At 43.3% G+C, this 24,394-nt stretch overlaps 1 protein-coding gene across 1 annotated transcript in view; it reads left to right on the top strand.

Annotated features, from left to right (window-relative positions):
• Grem2 (gremlin 2, DAN family BMP antagonist) overlaps positions 1–23,269 on the top strand; it is a 104,953-nt gene extending 81,684 nt beyond the window's left edge. The window contains exon 2 of the mRNA XM_075989207.1: positions 19,871–23,269. Coding sequence (XP_075845322.1) covers positions 19,872–20,378 — 507 coding nt within the window. The 5' untranslated portion in view covers position 19,871 and the 3' untranslated portion in view covers positions 20,379–23,269. The remainder of the gene's footprint in view (positions 1–19,870) is intronic.
• The last annotated feature ends 1,125 nt before the right edge of the window (positions 23,270–24,394 follow it).

Genomic DNA, 24,394 nt, shown 5'->3' with positions numbered 1-24,394 from the left:
GGGTGTGTGTATGTGTGTGTTTCTCTCTGTTTGTCTATGTATGTGTGTTTATGTATATGTGTGTATGTGCATGTGTATGTGTGTATCTTGGTAACTGTTTATTGCTGTTAAGAAACACCATGACCAGGCAACTAAGAGCATTTAATTGGGGGTTTTGTAGTTTCAGAGGCTTAATCCATTATTATTACAGCAGGGAGCTTGTCAGCATGCGTGTTCCTGGAGCAGTACCTGAGATCCACATCCTTTCCCCCTGCTGAGAGATAAACAGAGAGAGAGACAGAGACAGAGACAGAGACAGAGACAGAGAGAGAGAGAGACAGAGAGAGAGAGACAGAGAGAGAGAGAGACAGAGAGACAGAGAGAGAGAGACAGAGAGAGAGATTCCTGGACTTTTGCCTAAAAGCCCACCCCCAATGAAATACTTCCTTGAACAAGAACACATTTCCTAATCCTTCTAATCGTTTCAGATAGTGAACACTCTGATATCTAAGTATTAAAGTATATGAGCCTAAGACGGGCATTATTAATCAAACCACCACAGTCTGCGTATGTGCACATGTGTGTATGTGTGGTGCAGAGGTTTAAATCAGCTCATGTTTTTATTCACAGTAAGTATTGGTAGAAATAGAACTGGAGCCTAGGAAGCTAAAGCCTTGCACCCTGCATAGTCACCATCTTTGGGTTTAAGATATAAATGGATGGCTCATACTGGGCTGTTGGTGATAACACTAGCATCAAAAATAACATATCATGCTTTAGCCTCAGAATTGAAGCTTGGCTGATATATGATGCCTTTTTTCTTATCTATGCTTTTCTAATATTAAAATCTTAGAACATTATCCTGATTAATGGACAATATAAACCAGAAGATAGCCCCTGATTTTGTTGCTCAGCCCTCAACAAGAGATTGCAATGCAAGAATCAGAGGTTAAGTGGAGTTACTCTAGAGAGATGAAGAACAGGGTGTTATATCAGTAGAGGTCCCTATAGATGGAGTTTTCTTCCCAGGCAGCCCCAGATATATTCTATGGTTTCCTCACAAAGGCTCCTATGGCAACATCATAGTTAAAAAGCATACTAAAATCCCCCAAGAAAGGTAAGCGAGCATAGGGAGCAGCAATGATGCCCTCAACATCCATTTAATATCCCTATATGATCAATGGGACCTGAGTTTGCTTTCCTCATGAAAAAATGTTAATAAGTCACAATGCTGCTCAAATTCAAGTTTGCAAATTTGACTTGGGAATGCTTTGCAGTTTCCAAAGAACTGAAATTCATCATCAGTCAGGGTCTGGGAGACTGGGGAGATAGCTCAGATGGTAAAAGTTGCTTGCCACTCAAGCACGAGAAACCAATCTTGTATTCGCATTGTCCACATAGCAAGCCAGGTGTGTTGATGCCTGCAATCCTAGGTTAAGTAGTTGGTTCCAGGAGTTCACTAACCAATCAGCCTAGCCAAAAGAGTGAGCTCCAGGCTTAGTGTGCATCCTTTTCTCAAACCAAGGTGGAAAGGGATTGAGAAAGACACCAGATGATGACTTGTAGCTTCTGCACTTGAGTGTGTGCGTGTGTGCACACACACATGCAGACACACGCATGCACACACAGGAATCAGAGTTGGAGAGAACTCAATGATTATAATTTTAAACCAAACTTCTCAGAAGTCACGGAAGCACACTGGAGGGGAGACTGCATGGGAGGTCTCCCCAGAGGGACCAATCTTTCTCTTTAGAAGGAAGATCCATGATTTCGATGACTGCGATCTAGAAACCTTTAGGAGCCAAAGGAGTCATCACCTAGTTAGTAATTTTGCATCAGCCCTGTGGTTCGCTGGTGGTTCTTTTCATGTTCAAGAGGGGGAATTGTTCGAACAATGTAGTCGGTTTGAAAGGCTTCCAGGCCCAATGCGAACACCAAGTGGGCTGCCCAGAAACCACACATTGTTTCCTTTAGACAAAAGATAATGATGCTCTAATGAGTTTTACCCTTTATTGCCCTCTCTGGAACACAGCCCCAGGAAGAAAACCCACAAAACCAAATTGTTAGTCCCAACATTTACAATATTTTGCAGTGACCCGGATCCCTTTTACTTTAAATGCTGGTACTTGTGTTAAGTGTTTGTGCTGTTTAACTCATATGTCCCAACCTCATGGAGTCTCAAAAGTGCCCTCCCAGAGAGAGAAAGGAAATGAGGAAATGAGGAAAACTACTAAGAGGTTTGCTGATAGACCCTCTGAGACAATCAAATGCTTCTGAGATAGTCACCGACTGATGGGACTAGTGGGCGACAGGCCAGTTTGTATAGTGAGAAGAAACTGGGCTAATAATGTCCATTTAATCCAAAGCTTTTAATAAATCACCAAAAGTGGGATGGAGGACGTTACCTAGTTGATAGACATTTAAGGATCTGATGAGCACTGTGGAGGATGGGACTCACTGGGACCATTAATGGTGTCCTTGAGACGTGGCTCTTCCGTGTCTTCACGGTACTTTCCCTCCCTGTGTCAGTGACTGCCTCGGATCCTTGCGCATGCGTACACAGCATTTCCAAACCGGTTTCTCACCATGGCCTCTCATCAGACCTACTGGGTGCAGCTTCCTTTCTGACCGTCTGTACTGAAACTCCTGAAAGCTGACTGTGACTTCTCTATGCTAGATTAATGGGGCATTTTTGTTTCTCTGCCAGCTTGATTTCCGTGGAACTGTGAGTGGTGGAAACGCCTTCCCTGAGACAACTCTTCTTGCTCTGTGTGGCACAATTTTTCCCAGTTTACCTTGTTCATCTCTGGTTGTTCCTTTGTGGTCTTCCTTTTCCTCTGCTGCTTCCTTCTATGGCTCTCTGCGACTAGGGGACAGTATTCTCAGCTCTTGTTTTTCTCCAGGATCTGTAATCTTACTCCCCTGCCCTGTTTTCCTGGCCTTGAAACATGTCTCATGGCCATTTACTTCTCTTGTCTGCCACTACCATCCTAGCCTCCAAAACCACTGCTTTGTCATCTAGATTGTCCCAATGCCTGTGTGTTTTTGGATTTCTCCCATAAGCCTCTGCTTCTCAACACAGCAGTTGAGTTCTTGGTTTTCAAGGCATCAAATTACAACTTGGAACTTAGTTGTTTTAAATCCTTCTCACTAAGCACAAAATAAAGTCCACATTAGTCCCCGCTTTATCACAAAAGCCTTCCGTGATTTAGTCCACATGGTCTCTCTTTCTCCTCCCCTCCCTTTCCCGCTTTCTCACCGTACAGCCCAGACTAGCCTGGAGCTTAGTATGTAGCCTAAACTGCCTTTCAGTCCCAAACTAATCCTGGGACAGCAAGCATAGGCCATTATGTCCAGCCCTGAAATTTATCTTTAGTTCCATCCATCTTTGTGGAGCTAGATTCTGTGGGTTTGTGGTCAAACCCAGGGCCTTGCGCATGCCAAGTAAGCACTGAACCACCCAGGGCTTTGCGCATGCCAAGTAAGCACTGAACCACCCAGGGCCTTGTGCATGCCGAGTAAGCACTGAACCTCTAAGCTGCATTCCCAGCCCTTCTGTGTCTCGGTGATGGCTCCTCTTGGCAGCTAAACTCTGGACATTATTGTACATCATCACTACAGAGTAAGTTCTAGGAAAAGTGGGACATTATTTATTGTGTGTCCGGTGCCTATAACAGTGGCCTGGCACATAGTAGGCTCATGGTAAATGTCTGCTGAGGATTATGGGTAGATGAAAGGGCTGAACTGGAAGCTCCCATTGAATGGGGAAGCCCAGGGACAGATCAGGTTCCAGCAATGCTCTCATCCAGGACTCTTAATAGACTAACAAGAGAGAGATATAACAAAATTCCATCAGGAAGCTGAGCTATGAATGTGAGTTTTCCATGAAATTTCATGTGGTGTTATTTTAAAGATACCACCTCATATACAGTAATTAAAGTAAATATAGGGTCAAAATTCTGGATTACTTTTTAAAAAAATTAGTAATTAGACTTATTTGGAAGGTTTGCTCAAATCTGGAGTGCTGGACTTCCCACCTCCCAGCTCCACAGTTTGCAGTTCAGCAGTTTCGAGGGGTGTCAGGGAAGAGAAGGGGGCTGGGTACAAAGTTTATATTTCTAATTACTGGTCAAGAAATCATAGTTTAAAAATCTCTGATCAGGATTAAAAAGTATTTGTGAAACGTGGGAAAGGCCCTGGTATCAAGAAAATAGATGAAGATTTTAGTTAAAACTTACACTTATTATATGAGCCTGCAACTAAGTCATCTACTCAAATAACTGTTTTGTTTTTTTTTTATTTTTGCTTTGCCCTGGTTTGGTTTGGTTTAGTTTTTCTAGACAGGGTTTCTCTGTGTAGCCCTGGCTGTCCTGAACTAACTCTGTAGACCAGGATGGCCTTGAACTCAGAGAGATCCACCTGCCTCTACCTCCCAAGTGCTGGGATTAAAGGCGTGCGCCACCACTACCTGGCTCATTTTTTATTCATGTAAGAGGAGAGTACATTTGATGCCAATATAGCTAAACTGATGACTCTCCTAGGGGAATATTTATTATCAAATCAAAGCAATGTGATAATCTAAAATTAATTACACAGGTTAGTAGCAGCATTGCTAGTACATCTAAAAATTAGCAACAGTCATACTTCGTGGGATATATATATTACACACACACACACACACACACACATATATATATATATATCCCTTAAAATTGTTCATATTTACTTGTATTTGAATTTGAGGTCTTGTAACCAAAATGCAACAATGTAAAAAAAAATAAGATTTAGTTTTTAAAAAGCAAAGCAGCTGAACTTAGATCACATACAGCAACAGTTTCCACCCCAAAACTTTCACGGCCCCATCTTCTTAGAGATAAAAGCTTAGTGCCCTGAAGAAATCTGGCTACTTACCTGTTTCATAGAATGGTACTTGACTATTATTGATTATGATTTTTAACCACAAATGGAATTTTGTCTCTCACTTCATTTTAGGGTACTTGTTTGATACCCAGTGCTGTGCTATTGCATGATCATCTGTAACTGCTTGGGAGGCACAGACCCAGAGCCCAGGAATTCAAGGCAGCTTGAGCAGCATAGCTAGACCCATCTCTGAAAACTACATATATTCTAGAGGAACTGATCTTCAAGTGCACAACTCAGTGGAGATTAGTACCTTTGCAATGTTTTGTATTTATTGGTCCTATTTTATTAAAACTCATTTTTATTTCCACAGAGGAAATTCTGTACTGAATAGTTGTTCTTCACTCTGTCACCTCTAGACCCTGACATCTGTCACTGCCTTTTGTCTCCCTGAACTTACTTATTCCTCATTCCATTAGCATTTTAGGAGCTGTAGTGTTGCTGCTGCTTCTTCTTCTTCTTCTTCTTCTTCTTCTTCTTCTTCTTCTTCTTCTTCTTCTTCTTCTTCTTCTTCTTCTTCTTCTTCTTTTTCTTCTTCTTCTTCTTCTTCTTCTTCTTCTTCTTCTTCTTCTTCTTCTTCTTCTTCTTCTTCTTCTTCTTCTTCTTCTCCCTCCCCCTCCCTCCCTCTCTCCCTCCCTCCATTTCTCTCTTCCTTCCATTTTTTTCTGTTGTTTTGTTTGAGTACACATCAGGTAGGAATACTTCCTTCTGGCCTATCTGCTCACTAGCTATTCCTTTGCTCTGGAGTAGCTCAGGGCATACGCTAACTGTAACTTCAGAGATCATGGTTTTAGATCTTTGTACTCAGCATGTATGAAGTGGAGGGAGGAATCTCAGGTTCAAGTTCAACAGCCCTACCCAATAAAACTCATGATCTCTTGATATTACCATCACTACCATCTCTGGCACTACCATCATCATGAAATACAACTCTATCATTTGAAGTGTGTAAATTTTATTTATGCTCCCTTATACCATAATAATCAGTGTTTCAATTTTCTCTCTCTCTGTATGTGATGTGTTTCAGAATGCATATTAACATATGTATGGATGCATGAATATTCAATGTGCATACACATGAATTTGTGTGGAGCCCAGAGGTTGATGTTATGTCACGTCTTTGATCACTCTACTTTATTTACAGAGGCAGAGTGTCTTCATCCTATATCATGTGAATTAGATTATTCCAGCAAGCCTACTTATCTTAAGGCTCCCATCTCTACCTCCCAAGTGCTGGTATTATTACAGGCCATTATATGTGTTGACATTTTCTGTGGATGCTAGAGATCCAAACTTCAGTCTTCATGCATGTGTGACAAGCACTATGGCCACTGAGTCATCTTTCTCATTCTCTGGCTCCTTAAGCTTTCCACATAACGCATCTTGACTGAAAATGACCTGAACATCATGAAAAGAAAAGGAGAGATGGTGGAACGCAATGCAGCATTAAATGTCTGGTTCCTGCAAAAGGCTTTGCATGTGGGTGGATGAGGTACATTGGGTTCTAACTAGCTTTGCTGGGAGTCCTCTGGACAGCATGGCACCCCAGGCTTCATAAGAAAGGGATACTATATGAAAGCGCTAGTCTCTTTCCCATCTCCTCACCAACGAACACTAAAGAAATTCTGTGCTTTAAACACAGGCAAGTGGCTTGAAGAGCTGTTAGATCTCGGCTTCCACTAATGGTATCCTTGCATGCTTTGCATGCCGGCTTTTTTGTTTCTGATCCTTATTAATGAAGACATAATTAATGAAGTTTACCCTTGCCAGTGGACCAGAGCCCAGATAATTACAGTTTAGGTAAATACTCTTGACTATGATTTAGAGGACAGGAGCACATTAAAAATGCTAGTTCTCAGGTTCTAATTCGGATGATGAGCTCAGCATTCCACCCGGTGTGTGCGCTCTGGATCGGCATGTCTAGCAAGTTCTCAGGTGCATCCGGTTCATAGCCGCATTTAAGGAACACAAAAGTCTTCATTGAATTTGTATTGCATACGAATAAGAAATACTATGAGATTTTTCTCTTGAGAAAGACGTGCCACTATTTGTTTGGAAACAATATTGTTAGAAAATATTTGATAAGCTTGGCTTAAGGTAGAAGTGGTTTCGTTTGATGTTAACAAGAAACATTCTCTGCAAATACTTCAAAAGTTCAGTGGAAGTCCATTTTGTTTACGTTATTTAAAATTAGTCTGATCTGAGCAAAGATCTAAACAGAGAGTTATAAAGTGCGGAATGGACAGCAAACATCATGCGCACATGTGCACCCAGTAAATATTCGCTGCATGAATGCTACACTTAAATTTGCTTTATTTCCCAAATAAAAAGCAAAGGAATGATGCCTTTAACCTCCCAGATTTTTTTCCCTTCTCAAATATCACTTATAGTCTGGATGTTTGAATCCTAGCAAACGCAACATCTGTACTTTCTCAAAAACTATTGATCTCTCTTCATTTGTTCAGTTCGTAGTCACTGCCCATCTTTTATGTGGTGAGGGATATGGTAGACGTGGTCTCTACTCTCATGGACTTTTCCACCAGAGAGAACCAGGAAGGCAGATATGCTGGGAAAAGGTTGATCACGGAGGAGACAAAGGAAATCTCAGAAAACACAGATCAAACTTCAGTTAAGGCCATGAACCAGCTTGACATTTGTTTCCTTTTGTCTATTGTTTCAAGGTGACTCAGGCTAAATTTTTTTTTCATTATGGTTCAAGAGTCTACAAAATGGAAAAAAATAACAATGAGAAGAATGTGTGTTTGTGTGCGGGAATGTGTTCATGTTCTCATGTGTGAATGAACTTGTGTGTAAGTGTGGGCGCGTGTGCACATGGAAGGCAGAAATCAGCATTGCATGTCATGTCTCAGGAACTCTTTACTTCATTGACACAGGAGCATCTTAATGGAGCTCACCTGTTTGGTTTGATTGACAGACCAGAAAGCCCCCAGGGATCCACTTGCCTCTGCCTTCCCAGCACAGGGACTTTTAGAAAAGTGTGTGCCGCTATGCCCAGCTTCGTACATGGGTGCCAGCAGCTGGACTTCTGTCCTCTTGGTTGAGCAGCAATCGCTCCGCTCACTGTGACATCTCTCCAGAGCTGAGAACTAATAGTTGTGTGTGTCCAGAACTGTGAAGTACAGAGAGACAGAAAGTGGACAACTGATTGCCCAGGGTTGGAGGTGATGTGCTTTAGATGGGTGAGGAGCATGACGTGTGAACTAACGTATAATGCATTCTAAATTGCTCTCACCTCATCTGTAGTCTCCCTCCCGCCCCTGTCATACTCCATACCTGCCTAGATACCTCTCTCCCACAATCACTTCTCTAGTTTGTTTTGAGACTCATCGCGTTTAACCAGGGCCATCTGTGTGACCATGGGATTGGAATTGTCCATTGGAGCTTCCTGGGCTCACCAGTGACAGGAAACTTTCAGATGTTGCCCCATGTAACATGTTTTTTTCTTTTTCGAGACAGTCCTCTTGTAACTTTTGACAGCCTTTGTTCTTCCTGCTTTTGCAAGGGCGCCCTGCTGGGTTTCCTTTCTACACAGCAATCGATGGGCTGTTTGTAGTCGGATTTTTCTTTAGGTCGCCAGCTCACAAATAATGACACAGAGATTTATTAATTATGAAAGCTCAGCCTAGAGCTTAGGCTTGCTCCTAACTATTATTTTAACCCATTTATATCAATCTATGCTCTATTACATGGCGTTATCTCTCTTCCATCCTGTTTTCTCTCTGTGTCTCCTGGCTTCCCCCCTACGTACAGGTTCCTCCTCCTCCTCTTCCTCCTCTTCCTCCTCCTCCTCCTCCTTTTCCTCCTCTTCCTCCTCCTCCTCCTCCTCCTCCTCCTCCTCCTTTTCCTTCTCTTCCTCCTCCTCCTCCTCCTCCTCCTCCTTCTCCTCCTCCTCCTCCTCCTCCTCCTCCTTTCTCTCCCCAGAAATCCTGCCTGTATCTCCTGCCCAGCTATTGGCCATCAGCTTTTTATTACACCAATCACAATGGTACAACTCCACACAGTGTACAAATACCCCACAACAGCTGTTTGTCCCAGGGTTCCACCCACATCCTCATCCTAGATTTCTTCTGCTTACAGGCAAACCATCCTTCCCACCCCTACACAGCGAAACTACAGCTCCACTTCCTACAGCTCATCTCAGCCTGGAACTTTCTTCATGCATAAGGAAAGGAACTTCCTTTCCTCATGGAACAATTCTTCTGATCTCTTACAGTAAATATTCAGCTCCACCCCACGACATCCAATTAATTGGTGCAAACCACCTAGATTTTCTTTCCTTATTTTATTCTTGGATCTATTAAAACACAACTTTCTAAAATTTTCCTTTTCTTTCTCTCCCCCTGGGCTCTTGATTCAGGCCAGCAGTTCTGATTTCACGGCTCCCTCAAAAACCCAATCACATCATCTCCTATTTCCAAGATCACCATAACCATTTTCTTGATCTAGGATGCTATTAATTTCCTTCATGTGTCAGTGCTTATGGAGGTTCCCAGTGCATGAAGGATGAACAAGTGGGTCAATTAAAGTGTGCAGCTCTAGCAAAGGTGCCACCTGTTGAGGGCATGGAAGCAGAGAGTGATTTTACTCTTGGTATTCATTTTTAAATGTGTTTTCAACAATTTTTTCTTCAGTTTTTCCATAGCTCCATCTCCACTGGCATGTTTCAAGTCTTCTGGTTGTCTCTGATTATGTTTGTTTTCTTTGGTCCAGAGCCTTGGATTTGCCCTCCAATTTGTCTGAATTCAGCATCAGTTGTCAATAGCAGCTAACTGGAAGGAGGCAGAGTGCCCAAGAAGTAACACCAACCAAACCAGACTTCTTGTTTCAATTAGATTACTTAATACAGGGTTTTCCAGTTTTCTTCAGACCCATTAGCCAACTAAGTATTTTGAAAAAAAAATGTCAGGGAAGAGAGGTTGCAGAATTTGAGAGACGTGAGTGAATGAATCAGAGAGGAATGGAGCTTGAGCTCGCTCCTAACATTTATACGTGGATATAAAATTTTTATGAACCAAAGAAATGGAGGGTGACTTATTGTTCTTGCCCAGCTCTGTTATGGTACTATTCATACTTTGCAATGGAATAATAGAGGTCTGCGTGCATTATTGTATGGCTCCAACATCATTACTTCTAAATAAAACCTGTGGCTTTTTAGATGACATCTCAAACTTGCGGTGTCATTTAAAGAATTTCTCAAATTGAATGTTGTGACTAAAATCCTTCTTCTTAACATCTCTAGAGACTCTAAATACTGTAGGTATTTCATGTGTATTATTACATGTTTTTACAGTACATGTAAAATATTCCTTTAAAGAAAATGTTATATAATCTTTTTCTCTTTGAGTTCATATTTCACTCTAGCTTTCCTGGTAGCTTTTATACTTGTAAGTCTTTTATTTTTAATTCTGCCATTCTTTTCAGTGAAAAAAAGTAAACATGTAATTTTGCCTTTTGTTCAGTGGCCATAAAGCATCAAATATTAAATGTTCCTGTAGATTAATCATTTTAGTGAACAACAGTAGTTGATCAACTACCTTAAATAAGCTATGAACTTAGTTATTAAGCCTAGAATTATATATTTTAGTGACCAGAGGCACCTCATGTGAGGAGATGATTTTGCCGTGAGTGCTTTGTGGATGAATGCTGCTTATTTCTTGAAAGTAAAAGGAGACCAAGCAATAAGAGTGGGGCAGGATGGGAGCCATCCCTTTCGGGTGTCAGCAGACAGAAGGGAACGCTCAAGTGGGCGGGAAGCAGAACCTGCTTGTTTCAAACTAGGCACGTTTGCTTATCCAATCTATTAGGAAAAAAAACCCAACAAGTGGAGCTTGAGGATTTGCAGAGTGATTGCTCTTTACTTTGCTGTGAATAGACACCATCCTTACCATATGCCCATTCAAAGATGGGGTGGCAAGCAGAGCTGCTGTAACTCCTAGAGGAAAGATTGCTGAGGTCAGAGGTCTAAGGAACAAGGAGGAAAGGATGGCAGCCTAAAATGGAAGGAAAGAAGAAGCTGCAAAACAATGTGTACTGAAACTCTGGCAACTGCTTGAAGGGATTTTCAAGTGTTTGTTCTATGTTTAGGGGCCAGATATGTTCTGATGTACTTGCGGAAGACTGTATAACAAGTACCGTTTCTACTGAAAACTCAACCCAACCTCCATCACCTGCTTATGGTTTTTAAATAATGTTAAAAAGCCACATCTCCCTGGGTGTGGTCCACATGCCTGTAATCTTTGTACTTGGAAGGCAAGAGGATCAGAAGTGTTGGGCTAAACTGAATGGCATAGCAGTACCTGAGGCCAGTCTGAGTGAGGTACATGAGACCCTGTCTCCAAAACCAATAAACAAACTACATTGATAAAATAGAAGTAAAGGCCATTCACTCAGGCAGCCTTTCATCAGACATAAATGTTTCAAACATTTCTCTATAGCCATCATAAATGACGGTGGAAACAAAGATTAAATACCCTTGTTTTTCAATTATTTTCTTTCAAATAGAGGAGAAATTTTTCATATAGTGACTATGCTGGGCCTATTAGCTGTAACTAAGCAATTATATAAAAAAGAACGTTGGAAACAAAGATGATTTAAGAAACACAAATGATTTCCCAATGGAAATAATATTTAAATAACAGCAGTGATTAACAGTGATCCTAGAAAATACGTCAGGCATAAAAATAGTAAAGAGCAATAGCTTTAGAGATGTTTAGAAGTTGAAAGCTCCCCTGCATAGGGTTGAACATGCAGATTTGTGAGTTTCACATATAAAGCAGATGGGAAAGAGACGCTATGGGATGCAAATGAAAAAGACAAAGGTCTCTGAAGGCCTATGCCAGCTGCTGAAGAAGTTGAATTTGCGATGGGAAACTTTCAAAATGTTAGAATTTTTGTTCTGATAGGTATCTGAAAGCTCAGTCTGAGAATGGGAAGTAGGGAGGCCAGTGGGGAGACTAGGTCCAAGGTCAGGAGATAAGAACCTGGATCAAAAAGATAGAGGTGAAAGGTGTTGCCAATGGATTTCATGTGGGAGAAGAGGGGTTCACATTTTGAGCAAGCCCATGTGGTTTAGAAGTTGAAGTTTGATCTTGGAATTATCAAGCACAGAAGCCAGCAGGATTCATGAGCCTATCAACACAACCAGAAATACCACCGTTGAGTTCTGTAACGTAAAAGTCTATACTGTCTTATACGTACACCCTCGGCAGGGATTCCACAGCCTGGGACGTTGTTCTGCTTGCATTCTGCTGCTATGACAAGTGACTGTACCAAAGCAATGAAGGGGAGGAAAGGGTTTGACATTTAGTCCCAGTCCATGTCTGTACACAGGGAATGGTACCCTCTTATACCAATTAGCAATCGAGACAACGTCTCACAGACATGCCCACAGGCCAATCTGATAAATATTAGTCAATTAGGATCTTCTTTTCAACTGAGTCTATGTTGGATCAAGTTGACAGTTAATACTAGGGCAGGCATCGAATTCTTGCATTAAAAAAAAATCAGCACTAGTAATTTCTCCTGGCAGGTCTATTTCCATCAGGGAACAAAAATCCCAGAGGTATACAACTACCCATGTCAAAACCAATTAATTGAAAGGAGACGGGGCAAATTCATTGGCTTGGACCAACTTTCCACAACATGGTATGTGTTAGGTCCATGGTGAACTTAGAATCCAATGCCTGAATGTGGTTCTTCTAGTGAGGGGGAATAGGGCTATACATGAAGTAGCAAATGACAGTCTCAGCTTCCGGTGTAAAGGAAAATGCTAAGTTGGTCCCTGAGATCTGAACCATCAGGAGAGCAGCAGATGCATGGGAAATGATTGAAGAGCCACAGGACGTATGGAACCTAGGACTGGAGAAAACATGGGGAATGTTTGGTGAGCAGTTGGGCATAGTACCTAAGAGTCATGAGCAGAGGGCTAATGACTGAAGTCAAAATCATGGATGAAGAATAAGATGAGATTATGAAAATAAGTCCTTATGGAGGAATTTCAGTCTGTTGAGGAAAGCATAGAAAGAAATGGGGGAAAAAAAAACAGAAAAATGCCAAGAGAAAGTAGATGCATACGCTGATGAAACCCAGAGGAAGGGGCAATGGGATTTGGCTTTATCAAATGTAACCATGAGTTGCTGTCATTCCTAAAAACTGTGATGTAGCAAAATCAAGCAGCTGGAAGTAAGACTGAGCAGGAAAGCTGTGCTTGGCTCAAAGTATCTTGAGCAGTACTCTCTGACTTTTATGGATGGGTACACTGGAAAAATCTCTCCTATGTGACCAGGGAAAAGTGATCTGGGAACACAGTACTATCCTGGCAGAATGGGAAAGACTCTGCCGAGTGCAGTCAGTACGCCATGGCCAGCTTCTTGGGCATTAGCTTCAACTCCTTATCTGAAAAGAAGTAATGGACCGTCTGATAGCTGGGAGAACAATGGCGCTGGCTACAAAACCCTTCATGGAAGGCAGTACTCTTCCTTTCAAGCAAAACTTGTGGAGACTTTGTGGATAGTGGCTTGATGACAGCCCACTCTCCTCTTCACAGTAACATGGTCTAGTGGGTGATAACACAATTGTATCTAAGGAAATCTGGAAGAAGCCAGCAGTGGACCATGCTGGGTCCTATACTGGTAGCTCAATTCCCAGAAATTGACTATCTTCCCATTCTGATGCATGGGTCCTAAACAGAAGCCACTCCTGCCCATATACGTCCCAGTGCCACAGAGCTCCCTCATCCATTCCCTTATGGAAGATTACAGCCTGCTGCCATATTGCCTTGGGATTGGATTGCCTATCCTGAATGTACCCCAGTACTTTCCTCAGACTAAGAGCTTTGATTACTCTGATGCCTTTGCTATTCATAAATCAAAACACCTAACCCAAAATCGTATTTTCTTTGGTTGAAAAATCTTCTTAAAACATGATATAATTTTTTTCCCGATGAAATGGAATTGTCCCTGGGATGAGAGGGTGGTCAGTTCGGCCCAAACAATGTCCCTTGGAAAAGTAAATTAATCTGATTGGATTTCAAACTCCTGTATCATGTGGGATGCCTTAATATTTCTACTTTGAAATTGCTAGCCACTTCCCAGTCTTTTCAGGACACTTCAGAGATTTGAAGTTAGGACTTCTGAATTTGCCTCTCACAATATTTCAACTTCTCTGGCTTCGAATGAACGGCAACTACTCCTTTGTAGTCAGAGCACCCCTGCATTTGAACTCAGTGCGACCTTATCATCAGAGACACGCAAATTAATAATAAGATGTCTTTTCACATGTTTCTTTTTCAGATAGGCAAAAGTTATGTGTGGTCACACCAAGTGTTTGCAAGCATATGTAGCAACAGGGACCTACATTTTACCCCAGGGAAAGAATGCTGGCATCAGCACTTGGAAAGCAACCTGTGGAAGCTATTCCAGTTCAAGCTGAGCGTAGCCTGTGACCCAGCATTTGCCCCATGTCTCCTGTAAAAATCTGAAACCGGCAGACATAAATAAACAGATATTAGAAGTGTCCGGTGTAACGCTGTTGGCTACAGAGGACAAGCAGAAGTGCCCTGCAGTCTCTTACTAAGATGAATGGATAGGATTCATTTTAATAGTCAGCAGAGGGGCGAACAGATGTCTGCAAGTACCCACAGGTGTAGAATCTCAAGCATGCAATTCCGAAATGGAAAGTTGAGGGTGATGTTATTTACGTGAAGAATTATAACACCCTCTCAAAAAACACTCATGCATAAATCATAACCTAAAACATAAGCAGTGAATGGTACAATGTGTACAGAGAGCAGGATGCTGGTCATCTCAGTGAGGACATTCAGAAGGAGCTACAGGAGGGACCTGTAGGTCGTCTCTCTATATATTCATATTTTTTAAATTGAGACTGTACAATAAAGATGAGAAATGTAAAGATTGTTTTCATCTTGGTGATTAGCCCATAGGATTTATGGTATTTTCTCTCTCACTCCATGAAACAGTGAACAGTTAGAAATTTTGAAAGAAAGGCACTTTGTGTGGCAAAAAAAACCTAACACGAAGAAGGCAACAACTAAATTGGATAGGTGGGGTTTGAGGCAGATGTTGGCTAATCTTTTCTGTAAGAGGCCACATAATGAATATTCTTTGACTTTGTGGGCATCATGGTCACTGGCTCCCCTACTCATTCTGCCCTTATGGTACTAATGCAGCCAAAGTCAAAGATAAATGAGCGGGTGTGGCCACATTCCAACACAAGCTTATTTACACAACTGAGCATCAGGTTTGGTTTGGCCCCAGGGGTCATAGTTTGCCTCAGTTTATAGTTGCAAGGGGGAGATTGGATGTTTCGGCAACAAGCAACCCCAAGCAAAGGGTAATCTTGGAGAGCCAAGGAAATCCGAATGTGTCTCTAGAGAGTTAGACAAGGAACTAAATATTACCTTCCCGGTAAAAGACTCAAAATTACAGATGAAGTACCTTTGTTTGGTGAGCCTGTGGCTGTAGAAAACCTATAAACAACAGTCCCTGGTGATTAACATGGCTGGGGGTTTGGGTTTCCATTGTTTTGCTTGGTTAGGGTCTACCTCATTGGGTAGAGGAGAAGTCTATCTCAGATGCTTTCCTTCATCCTTCCCTGGTGTTCTGGAATTCTTAGGATGTGGGAAATGTTCTGCCCCACTTCTATTCTCGATACCTACACAGCCCATCTCCATCTTGCCCTGATGTCTAAACTCCAGCAAGGTCACTCTGAGGATGAGGTCCCCAGTGTCACTGCATCTTTGTCTGTCATCCATCCCATGTCCCTGGTGACTTGGCACTGCTGTACCTTTCTCCGAAGAACTGATAGAAAGGACTTGTTATTTTGGCTGCCTAGGTGGTAGGCTGCTCTGGCTTCAAAGGTCAGGCCCAAGGGCGTTCACTTAGGGGAAATACTTCCACAACCAGCTCTCCTTTTATACAATCTACTTTGGCCAACCTAGTCTGCTCAGGCCATTAGCATTTATAGTCCTGGCACACTTTGCAAATTGACAACATTGTCAGGCCAGAAAGATGGTTAATAAAACCAACAGGAGTTATTTATGAGTTTCTTCTGATACAAGCCAAACACAAGATGTGAGAGTTCAATGAAGTATTTTCGCTCGGTGGCAGCAGCATTCTCTAGAGGTGGTTGTATGCCAGCCATCTCTCTGAGTAGAAAAGGGGTCCAGGCAGCCCTGAAGTGCTAAATGTAGGTCCTGGTTGGCACCCTGACATGTGTGGGATGATAAACTGAGGATAGAGATGTGTACCTTCTCTCCGACTGTGACCCTTACAGGGTCACCAGGGCCGGCGGAGTAGTTGTCATTAGCAGCAGCTGGCTCAACTGCCCCTAAAGTAATAAGGATAACTCCTAGTCATCTTTGTAGCCAAACGGGTATGCAACTGGCTTACCTGTTCTGGCACTGAGATGCCAGGTCCTTGGCCAGATTCTTTTCGCTACATATAAAGGAGAAATGAGGTATATAGCAGGGGGTGGGGAGCTGGGCTGGAGAGGAGAGCCAGACTTGGCCCCAGTTGGGTAGATTTCATCAGTATCTTTGCCTTTCCTCAAAATTGGAAGTTCGCTTTACTTCCTTAGTTCTTGGGAGACACAGCTTCCAGGGATGGATGCCAGATGTTTGCATGCCCTTTTAAAGTGTTCAAAGAGCGCCTGTTACTAATCACCACATCGAATATTGTTCACACGAAGAGTTTCTGCCCCAGATTGATCTGAGCATGTTTCAGCTCTCTTCTCCCTGACAACAGTAAGAAGCTGTTGAAGGAGAGAGCGTGTAGTTTGAGCCTACCAAGAGTCCACCATAAGCTGTTGTTGGAGCTAGCAGAGGAGGACTAGGCTGGTCATAAATCTTTCCTGGCTGAGACTTGAAAACTTTTGGTTTTACTTTACTTAGAATGTTAATAATTTTGGAAATTATTAAAGTAGAACCAAAAGACTCGCCTTTTAAGAGGCCATTGAGATCGCAAATCACTCCACAGATACAATAGCTGAGCGGATCCAAGTCTCAACTCTTGCCATGGGTCTGCTGGAAGTGTGGCCATTTTCATATGACACGTCATGTGTGGAACCAAAGAGGCGTGAGAAGAGCCCTTAAAAGAAGCTTGGACTTAGAAGTTGAAAATTGTGCTGTACGAATGTTTTTATAACCAGAAAAAGCAAATCCCTTCCCCCCTCCCAGTTCTTCAGTGTTTCTTCCTGTTGGTCAATGTCACCTGCATTCTCTAACGTTAGTCAGTGTTTTTGGTAACGCCACCACCAGGACAATGGATCTCTCTGAACCTGGAACTCAGTGATTAGCTAGACTGGCTAGACAGTAAGCCCTGGTTCCTGCTCTCTCTCTCTCTCTCTCTCTCTCTCTCTCTCTCTCTCTCTCTCTCTCTCTCTCTCTCTCTCTCTCTCCCTCTCTCTCTCTGCCTCCCAACCTGGAATCACAGGTGTGTTTCCACGCCAGGCTTTTCTTCACAGGACTTCTGGGGAATCTAGCCTTAGGTCTTCATGCTTTCACAGGGAGCACCTTCCTTACTGTTCCATCTCCTCAGCTCATCCTTTCCAGACTTCAAATGACCTAGCACAAGAGATACATGTTCTTTATACCGTCACATCCCCTGTGGCCATGGATTTCCTCATTAGCCAGTTTTCCTTTACTGAAACCAAAGCATGTGAGATAACTGAAAAAGATGAAAGCTCATAGTTTTAAAGGTTTTAGTTCGTACACAGATCCATGAGAAGTGCCAGATCCAGGGAGGGTTGAGTTTGTGGCAGAGAATGCTGCTCACTCCATTGCAGCCCAGAAACAGAAGAGAGAAGGTGGCTTGTTGTAGTGGGAGGGCCGAGTTCTGGTGGGGACACACTGCCCTGGCTGTTGTTGTTTGTGTTTTTATACTTAGGTTTAGGCCTCTGGATTTGGAGTAATTGTAGGTCTAGGTGCCAGTTTCTGGATTTGTTTTTGTTGGGTGGGTGTTTTCCTCCTTAGTTTCTGTTTCCTCTCTGGTCTTCTGGATCTCATGGCCTGTGGTTGAGTAGAGAGAGGGTCTCTGTCCATGTTGGGGTGGGGTGGACTTCTGATGTCCTGGATGGACTCTGGTCCACAGAGGGGTTGATGCACAAGTTTAGGACTGAAGCTCTGGCTATGTATGGGCATGGCCTCTGATCTGGCTAGGGGTCCTCTGGGGTTCAGATGCTCGTCTGGAGCCTGCACGGGACCAACCTAGCCCCTCTGCATATATCTGACAGTTGTATAGCTTTGTCTTCTTGGGAACTCCTAACAGTGGTAGCAGGGGCTGTCTTTGACTTTTGCTGGATTTTTGGAACGCATTCCTCATACTGGGCTGCCTTGTCCAGCCTTAATACAAGGTCAGGTGCTTAGTCTTACTACAACTTGATATGCCATGTTTTGTCAATATCCATGGGAGACCTGCACTTTTCTGAATAGATGTGGAGAAGGAGTGGGTAGGATAGGGGGATGCAGAGGGGAGGGGGTACTGGGAAGAGAAGAAGGAGGGGAAACTGCAGTTAGGATGTCAAAAAATTAATTAGAGAGAGGGGGAGAAGAAGAAGGAGAAAGGAAAAAAGGAGAAGAGGTACTGGTCCCACAGTCTCTCAAGGGTATATTCACAATGACGTAAAGGCTTCCTAGCAGGTTTTACCTCTTAAAGGATCCTCCATATGCAAACTCTGGGGCACTGGAACCTGGGGGATATTTGGCCACACAACTGTAAGAGTAAAATACTGGTATTGACAAAGCTTGTGATAGTGTTTATGCTAGGATCCAGTCTCCAGAAATACTTGATGACAGAAAGAATCATCTCTGGGAGGATGTACAAAGCCACTTGTCACTTAGACCTGGACTAGTAACAACGATACACACGGGAATTTAGCACAGGCATTTTAACATAACTTGATAAAAGAGAGATAGCTACATTCATGGAAGCCAAGGGTACAGAGCTGGGATGCCTAGATTCAATTATTTCATATATAGGCTTTGTGATTTTGGCAAGTTGCATAGGTATTTCCCGCCTATTTCCTCATCCATGAAATTGGAAAAGCAGTCATACCTACTTAATGCAACTCTGATTACTAGTTACATTTACATATAAAAGGAAAAAGAAAACCGGCTATATCTTGAGTACCAATAAATTATAGTAAATGCCTGTATGAGCTTAGAATTTGAAAAATGCATTCTGGGACCAAAGGACTCAACTTCTGACGGCCTCAGTTGGTTTCCCTGTAAAGTAGGGGATCGACAGTAGGTAGAGTCTAAGGCTGTTTCAGGACTCAAATGAGCTGGGAAGAGGCTCAAATGTCAAGCAGTTAAGCCAGCAATAACCCATACTGTGCACACCTGTAGAGGCAATGCTGGGTGCTGTTATTGCTACTACTGCGCCTTGGCTTTGGGCTACATCAACACTACTGGCCCTAATTTTTCTGAAATCATTCAACTTACTACTGTATCCCTGATATTTTTCTTGTTGCTGCCACAAAAATACCCGACTTAGCCATCCGTTAAGGGAGAAATGATTAGTTTTGCCTTACAGTGTAAGAAGGGATAGGGCCTGCCTCTATGGGGAAGGTATGGTATCAGGAACATAAAGAGGGTTCTTGAGCAGTGAGGAAGGAAAGAGCAGCCAGGAAGTAGCACCAGCTGTCCTTCAGTGACTCACTTCCACCAGCGAGGTCTTACCAGCTGGGACCTAAGTGTTCAAACAACGTGAGCTATGAAGGATGCTTCCCATTCAAACCACAATACTGCCTTCTCCTAATAGTGCTGTCGCGTGCTTGCTGTTGGGTACTGTGTATGAGAGTCACAGCTGCCTCCCATGGTACTGTTTAATCATGTCAGACTTCTATGTCTCTGGGTATCCAACCGTAAACACTGAGAGAAAAAGATGGATGGTCTCTAGATAACCCTTGTCAACCAACTGTTTTCTCTTGGCAGGATGTTCTGGAAGCTCTCGCTGACCTTGCTCCTCGTGGCTGTGCTGGTAAAGGTTGCTGAAGCCCGGAAGAACCGGCCTGCGGGCGCCATCCCTTCACCGTACAAGGATGGCAGCAGCAACAACTCGGAGAGATGGCATCACCAGATCAAGGAGGTGCTGGCCTCCAGCCAGGAGGCCCTCGTGGTCACTGAGCGCAAGTACCTTAAGAGTGACTGGTGCAAGACGCAGCCACTGCGGCAGACCGTGAGCGAGGAGGGCTGCCGCAGCCGCACCATCCTCAACCGCTTCTGCTATGGCCAGTGCAACTCCTTCTACATCCCGCGGCACGTGAAGAAGGAGGAGGACTCCTTCCAGTCCTGCGCCTTCTGCAAGCCCCAGCGCGTCACCTCCGTCATCGTGGAGCTCGAATGCCCCGGGCTTGACCCACCTTTCCGAATCAAAAAAATCCAGAAGGTGAAGCATTGCCGGTGTATGTCCGTGAACCTGAGTGACTCTGACAAGCAGTGAAGTCACCAGGGCAAGATGCAGCTCCACCCTGAGAGCCCTTGCCCCTGGGTCGCGCCACCGCCACTTCTGTCGAGCTCACTCACACTATGCCCGGTGTCCCTGTCAGCAGCAAATGCATCTCTTAGGGCTAACAGTGCCCTTGTCACAAATGTGGACCGCAAGTCGATATGTTCCAGATCCACCCCGGGCTATACTCGTGTCTCCAAATCCAGGCTGTGGATCGGGCACAGAAGATGTTGGAAAACACTCTCAGAAACTAGACAGGACTTTTTAGGCGATGCACTGTCAATCGGGGATTGACGTTTCCACCATGTGGAAAAGCCAGCCTTTCCCTGGCCACATCCTACACTCCAGCTCTACCCTCTCTTGGTGAAGAACGCACCACTACTCTGTCGCAAACTTCCACTTCCGTTGGCCACCAGACCTCTGTGGTGTGGGCATTCACTCTTCTGAGCTGGGAGCTTCCGGGCTCTGAGGTTGCTGTGAAATCAATATGGGCAGCATCCACAAGCTCACCCTCAAGGGGTCTCCAGACAAACCTGATACCCACAAGGACAAGGCAAGCTTAGTGGATCAGGAAATGACTTCCCTAGGAACTGTGCTCAGCAGGCCAGACCCTCTGCACCTCTAGACACCACCACCTCTTTTCTTGTTCCTTCTAGCCCTCACCTGTGGACTCAAGATGAACTCTGGTGCACATGCTCTTCCCTCTACCATTAGCCTCTCCCCACGCAAAAGGTCTCTGTGTTAATGTCAGTTCTATAATTGATCTATTGTGTAAAAAGCTGTTAAAAGTATTATCGACCTATCCCTGTATCGACTCACATGTTTGGACTCTGGCTTTGCAGCACCATTCTTGAATAGACAGTAGCACAGGGAGTGAGCTGTAGAAAAGGTATTTTACCGAGAAATACTGCCAGGTCAGCAATTCACTGCCACACACCTTTTATCAGATTGAGCGGGGAGGAGGGACACGTCACCATTTACATACATGAGTATGACATCACTGAGACACTAAAGCATTGCAGCATAGTGTAGAAACTGGGTTAGGACAGATGGTGTATCCAGGCGAGTCATTGGGAAGTGGTAACGCTTGAGACACACACGTGAAATGAGACCTGGTACTGTCTTCACTGCCATAACACTAAGCAAAAAATATTTTCTATTAAAATTCATTTAAGGATATATGGGATTGAGACACTTTGTGGCACAGGCAGACATAAAAAGTACACATAGAGGGTAGTAATGTAGCTTCCTTTCCAAAGACTAGACTCCTAAGAATACCTTAGGTCACCCTTCGACTTTGTGATGAGTTGTGGAAGTCTCTGTAGTGTGGCCTTGGATGAGAGGACATTGAAATAATCTATTTTCCTCCAACATTACACTCACGTTCAATCTCTTTGTGCAATTGTCCCTGTGAATGACATGTATGGAATCTGACAAATGTGAAGGAGAAGCCATTGCTGGGGCTCAGAATACGTTAACCTCCTTTGGTTGGCCAATTCTCAGTGCAAGCTCTTGCACAAGAGTGGGTTTCCTCGTGTGTGAGAGAGACCATCCGTTAGCTGCTCTGAGATTCAGGCTTCTGGACACTCGATAATGATGCTGGCTCTCTAGTTGGCCACCCAGAGAAAAGGATTGGGGCGAGTGGGGTAGGGTGTTTCAGGTACTCTCTTACCTGAGTCAGAATGCACGTTTTTGAGTTTATTTACTTCTGCAACCCAGTAAACCCTAAGCCCAGCCGGTGTGGTTTTGAAGGGAATATTAACTTCAGAAATGAGAGCGCATAGCCTGAAATCTGGAGAGAGAGATGAGAATGGAGAAATTGTAGAGGGCTGGAACCCCTGGGATGAAGGCAAAAAGAGAAGAGGGCGCCCAAGGTCAGAGCTGCAGTTTTCACTTTGAGTAGAAAACCTCAAGCTAGAGCCAGAGCAGAAGATGCAGCAGGAAAGCTGTGAAGGACATCCGAGTTTCCTTAATGGAGGATGATGAAGTAGAACAAGAAGGGAGAGAAGAGTCTCACACCCAGCTGCAAAGCCAGCCCATATCATTTTATTAACAGGACCCACACAAGTAGAGGAAGAGTTGAGCTAGCAACCCACAAAAGTACACATGTTAGCACTCTTTTTGATCATGGTTGTACCCATGAAAGCAATATGACATGCTGTGGTCTGAGGCTACTTCTGGGGTTATTGTATGTATAATGTTTACCTTCGAGTGGCTCAAATTGTATTTAAATTTTGTCTTGTTTATAAATGAAGAAAAGCTATAAGTATAATGTAATTATTTTATAGGTATACTATTAAGTTATAGAACCAGTAAAGGTACTCTGGGATTATATGTGATCCTGGTGTCATGTGCCATAAAAGCTGAATTCTGCACTTGTGTCCGTGGGTAGCAAGGGATCTTGTGCACTCAGAATGTTCCAGCCTCTGGGAGTTCACCACTGGCCCATGTCACAAACTATTGTTGGGGGTTTGGGATCTTCTAGGAGAATTGGAAAGAAGCATTGAGCAAACAGAATTGGTGGGGATGGCTCTCAGTCCCAGTCTACAGGAGCACCTAGCCTCTTCCAAATCACCCACCAGCTGAACACAGAATGTACTCACAGTGCTCCTGGAATGAGAAATGAGGAAGCTTTGAGAGACTGATGCAGCAGAAGTCCACTGTAAGTCTCGTCGTCTCTCTTGTAGCCAGTGCGCCACACTCGTGTCTTACATAAGCCAGAAACTGTGCTGAGTTTTGCTTAATTTTCCGTTGACTTTCCACAGAATTCAACATTTCTAATTTAAACACGTCTCAGTTTCACAGTGTTGTCATTTTCCTGCAAGTTGAATTATCTGCCATTTAAGAAATGCAATGATCAATAAAACATAAAAATCTTAATAAAATTGCATGTGTGTGCTTCCCTGTATAGACTTTTACTGATTCAAATTCAATGTGACAATAATTGATGACAATTATTAATAAGATGATACTAATTCATCTTAGTTTTTTAAATAAGAAGAATCTACTTTGATCAATGTCACTCCAAGTGATTTGTTTCTGTAGTTGGCTGGCTGATTCTTAGGTTGCACAGTCAATGAAAAGGAACTTTTGCTACGGAGTGAACAACTCAGGAGTGTAAGTACTTCTAGAAAGTTTACTTAATGAACAACTGAGCTACTACCGTTGACTATTGTTTGCCTGGGAGATAATGATAAGATCTGATCATAAATGATATAACTAAAGCTTGTTGATCTTCAGGCTATCCTCTGAATCTTACTTAAACCCACCCCTAATCTCCCTTACCAGCTCCTTGGCTACAGCTTCTCAAACACAGCAGGCAACCCAGTCATGTGACCAATGATGAACTGTGTGAGCCCCCAGAGCTTCTGTGGGTTTTTCTACATTTCAATCTAGAATGTAGACAAGCAAACAAAACCCCAGCAACTCCACAGCTTTATCATTCTTTAAATCCTGAGATTCCCCAGTCAGTCCATCTTCTTTCAGCCACCCTGCAGGGCTGTCTTGGATTGAATGCATATGTGTGGTATCAAGAGAATTTACCGGATGGGAGAGGGAAAGTATATCTATTTCATTCTGTCTAGTAACAAAGCTGTCCGGAATCCTCATAAGCGCAACCAGTCAGACTCTAAGCTACATTGTGTAAGTACTTATCAAGATTTCCTGTATATGCATATTTGAGCCATATTTCTCATCTAGCACTGTCATAAGATATTATTGTGTAATACAGAATGTTACTAAAATCCAGGTTTCCTCTGCTATATTCTGACAACCGGCAACAGAATAAACAAAATGGGTATCCATCCCATAGGGAAGTAGATTTCACCTTGTTCTCTTGCTGATAGGTACGGCAAAAATCGTACTTGCTACTATGACAGTGAGCACTTCTAGTGTTGTACTGCAATCTCCCAGCATCTGCTGTCTTTGCAGGGGGCAACATGTGAAACACATAGGGTTGCATAGGGGCCAAGGAGATTTAAAATATTTCAGCATTTTGTTCACCCCCGGCT

Source organism: Microtus pennsylvanicus, chromosome 10, assembly GCF_037038515.1.
Source record: "Microtus pennsylvanicus isolate mMicPen1 chromosome 10, mMicPen1.hap1, whole genome shotgun sequence".
Taxonomy (NCBI): domain Eukaryota; kingdom Metazoa; phylum Chordata; class Mammalia; order Rodentia; family Cricetidae; genus Microtus; species Microtus pennsylvanicus.
Note: the sequence above shows the minus strand (reverse complement) of the source record. Positions and strands in the feature narration are given on the sequence as shown.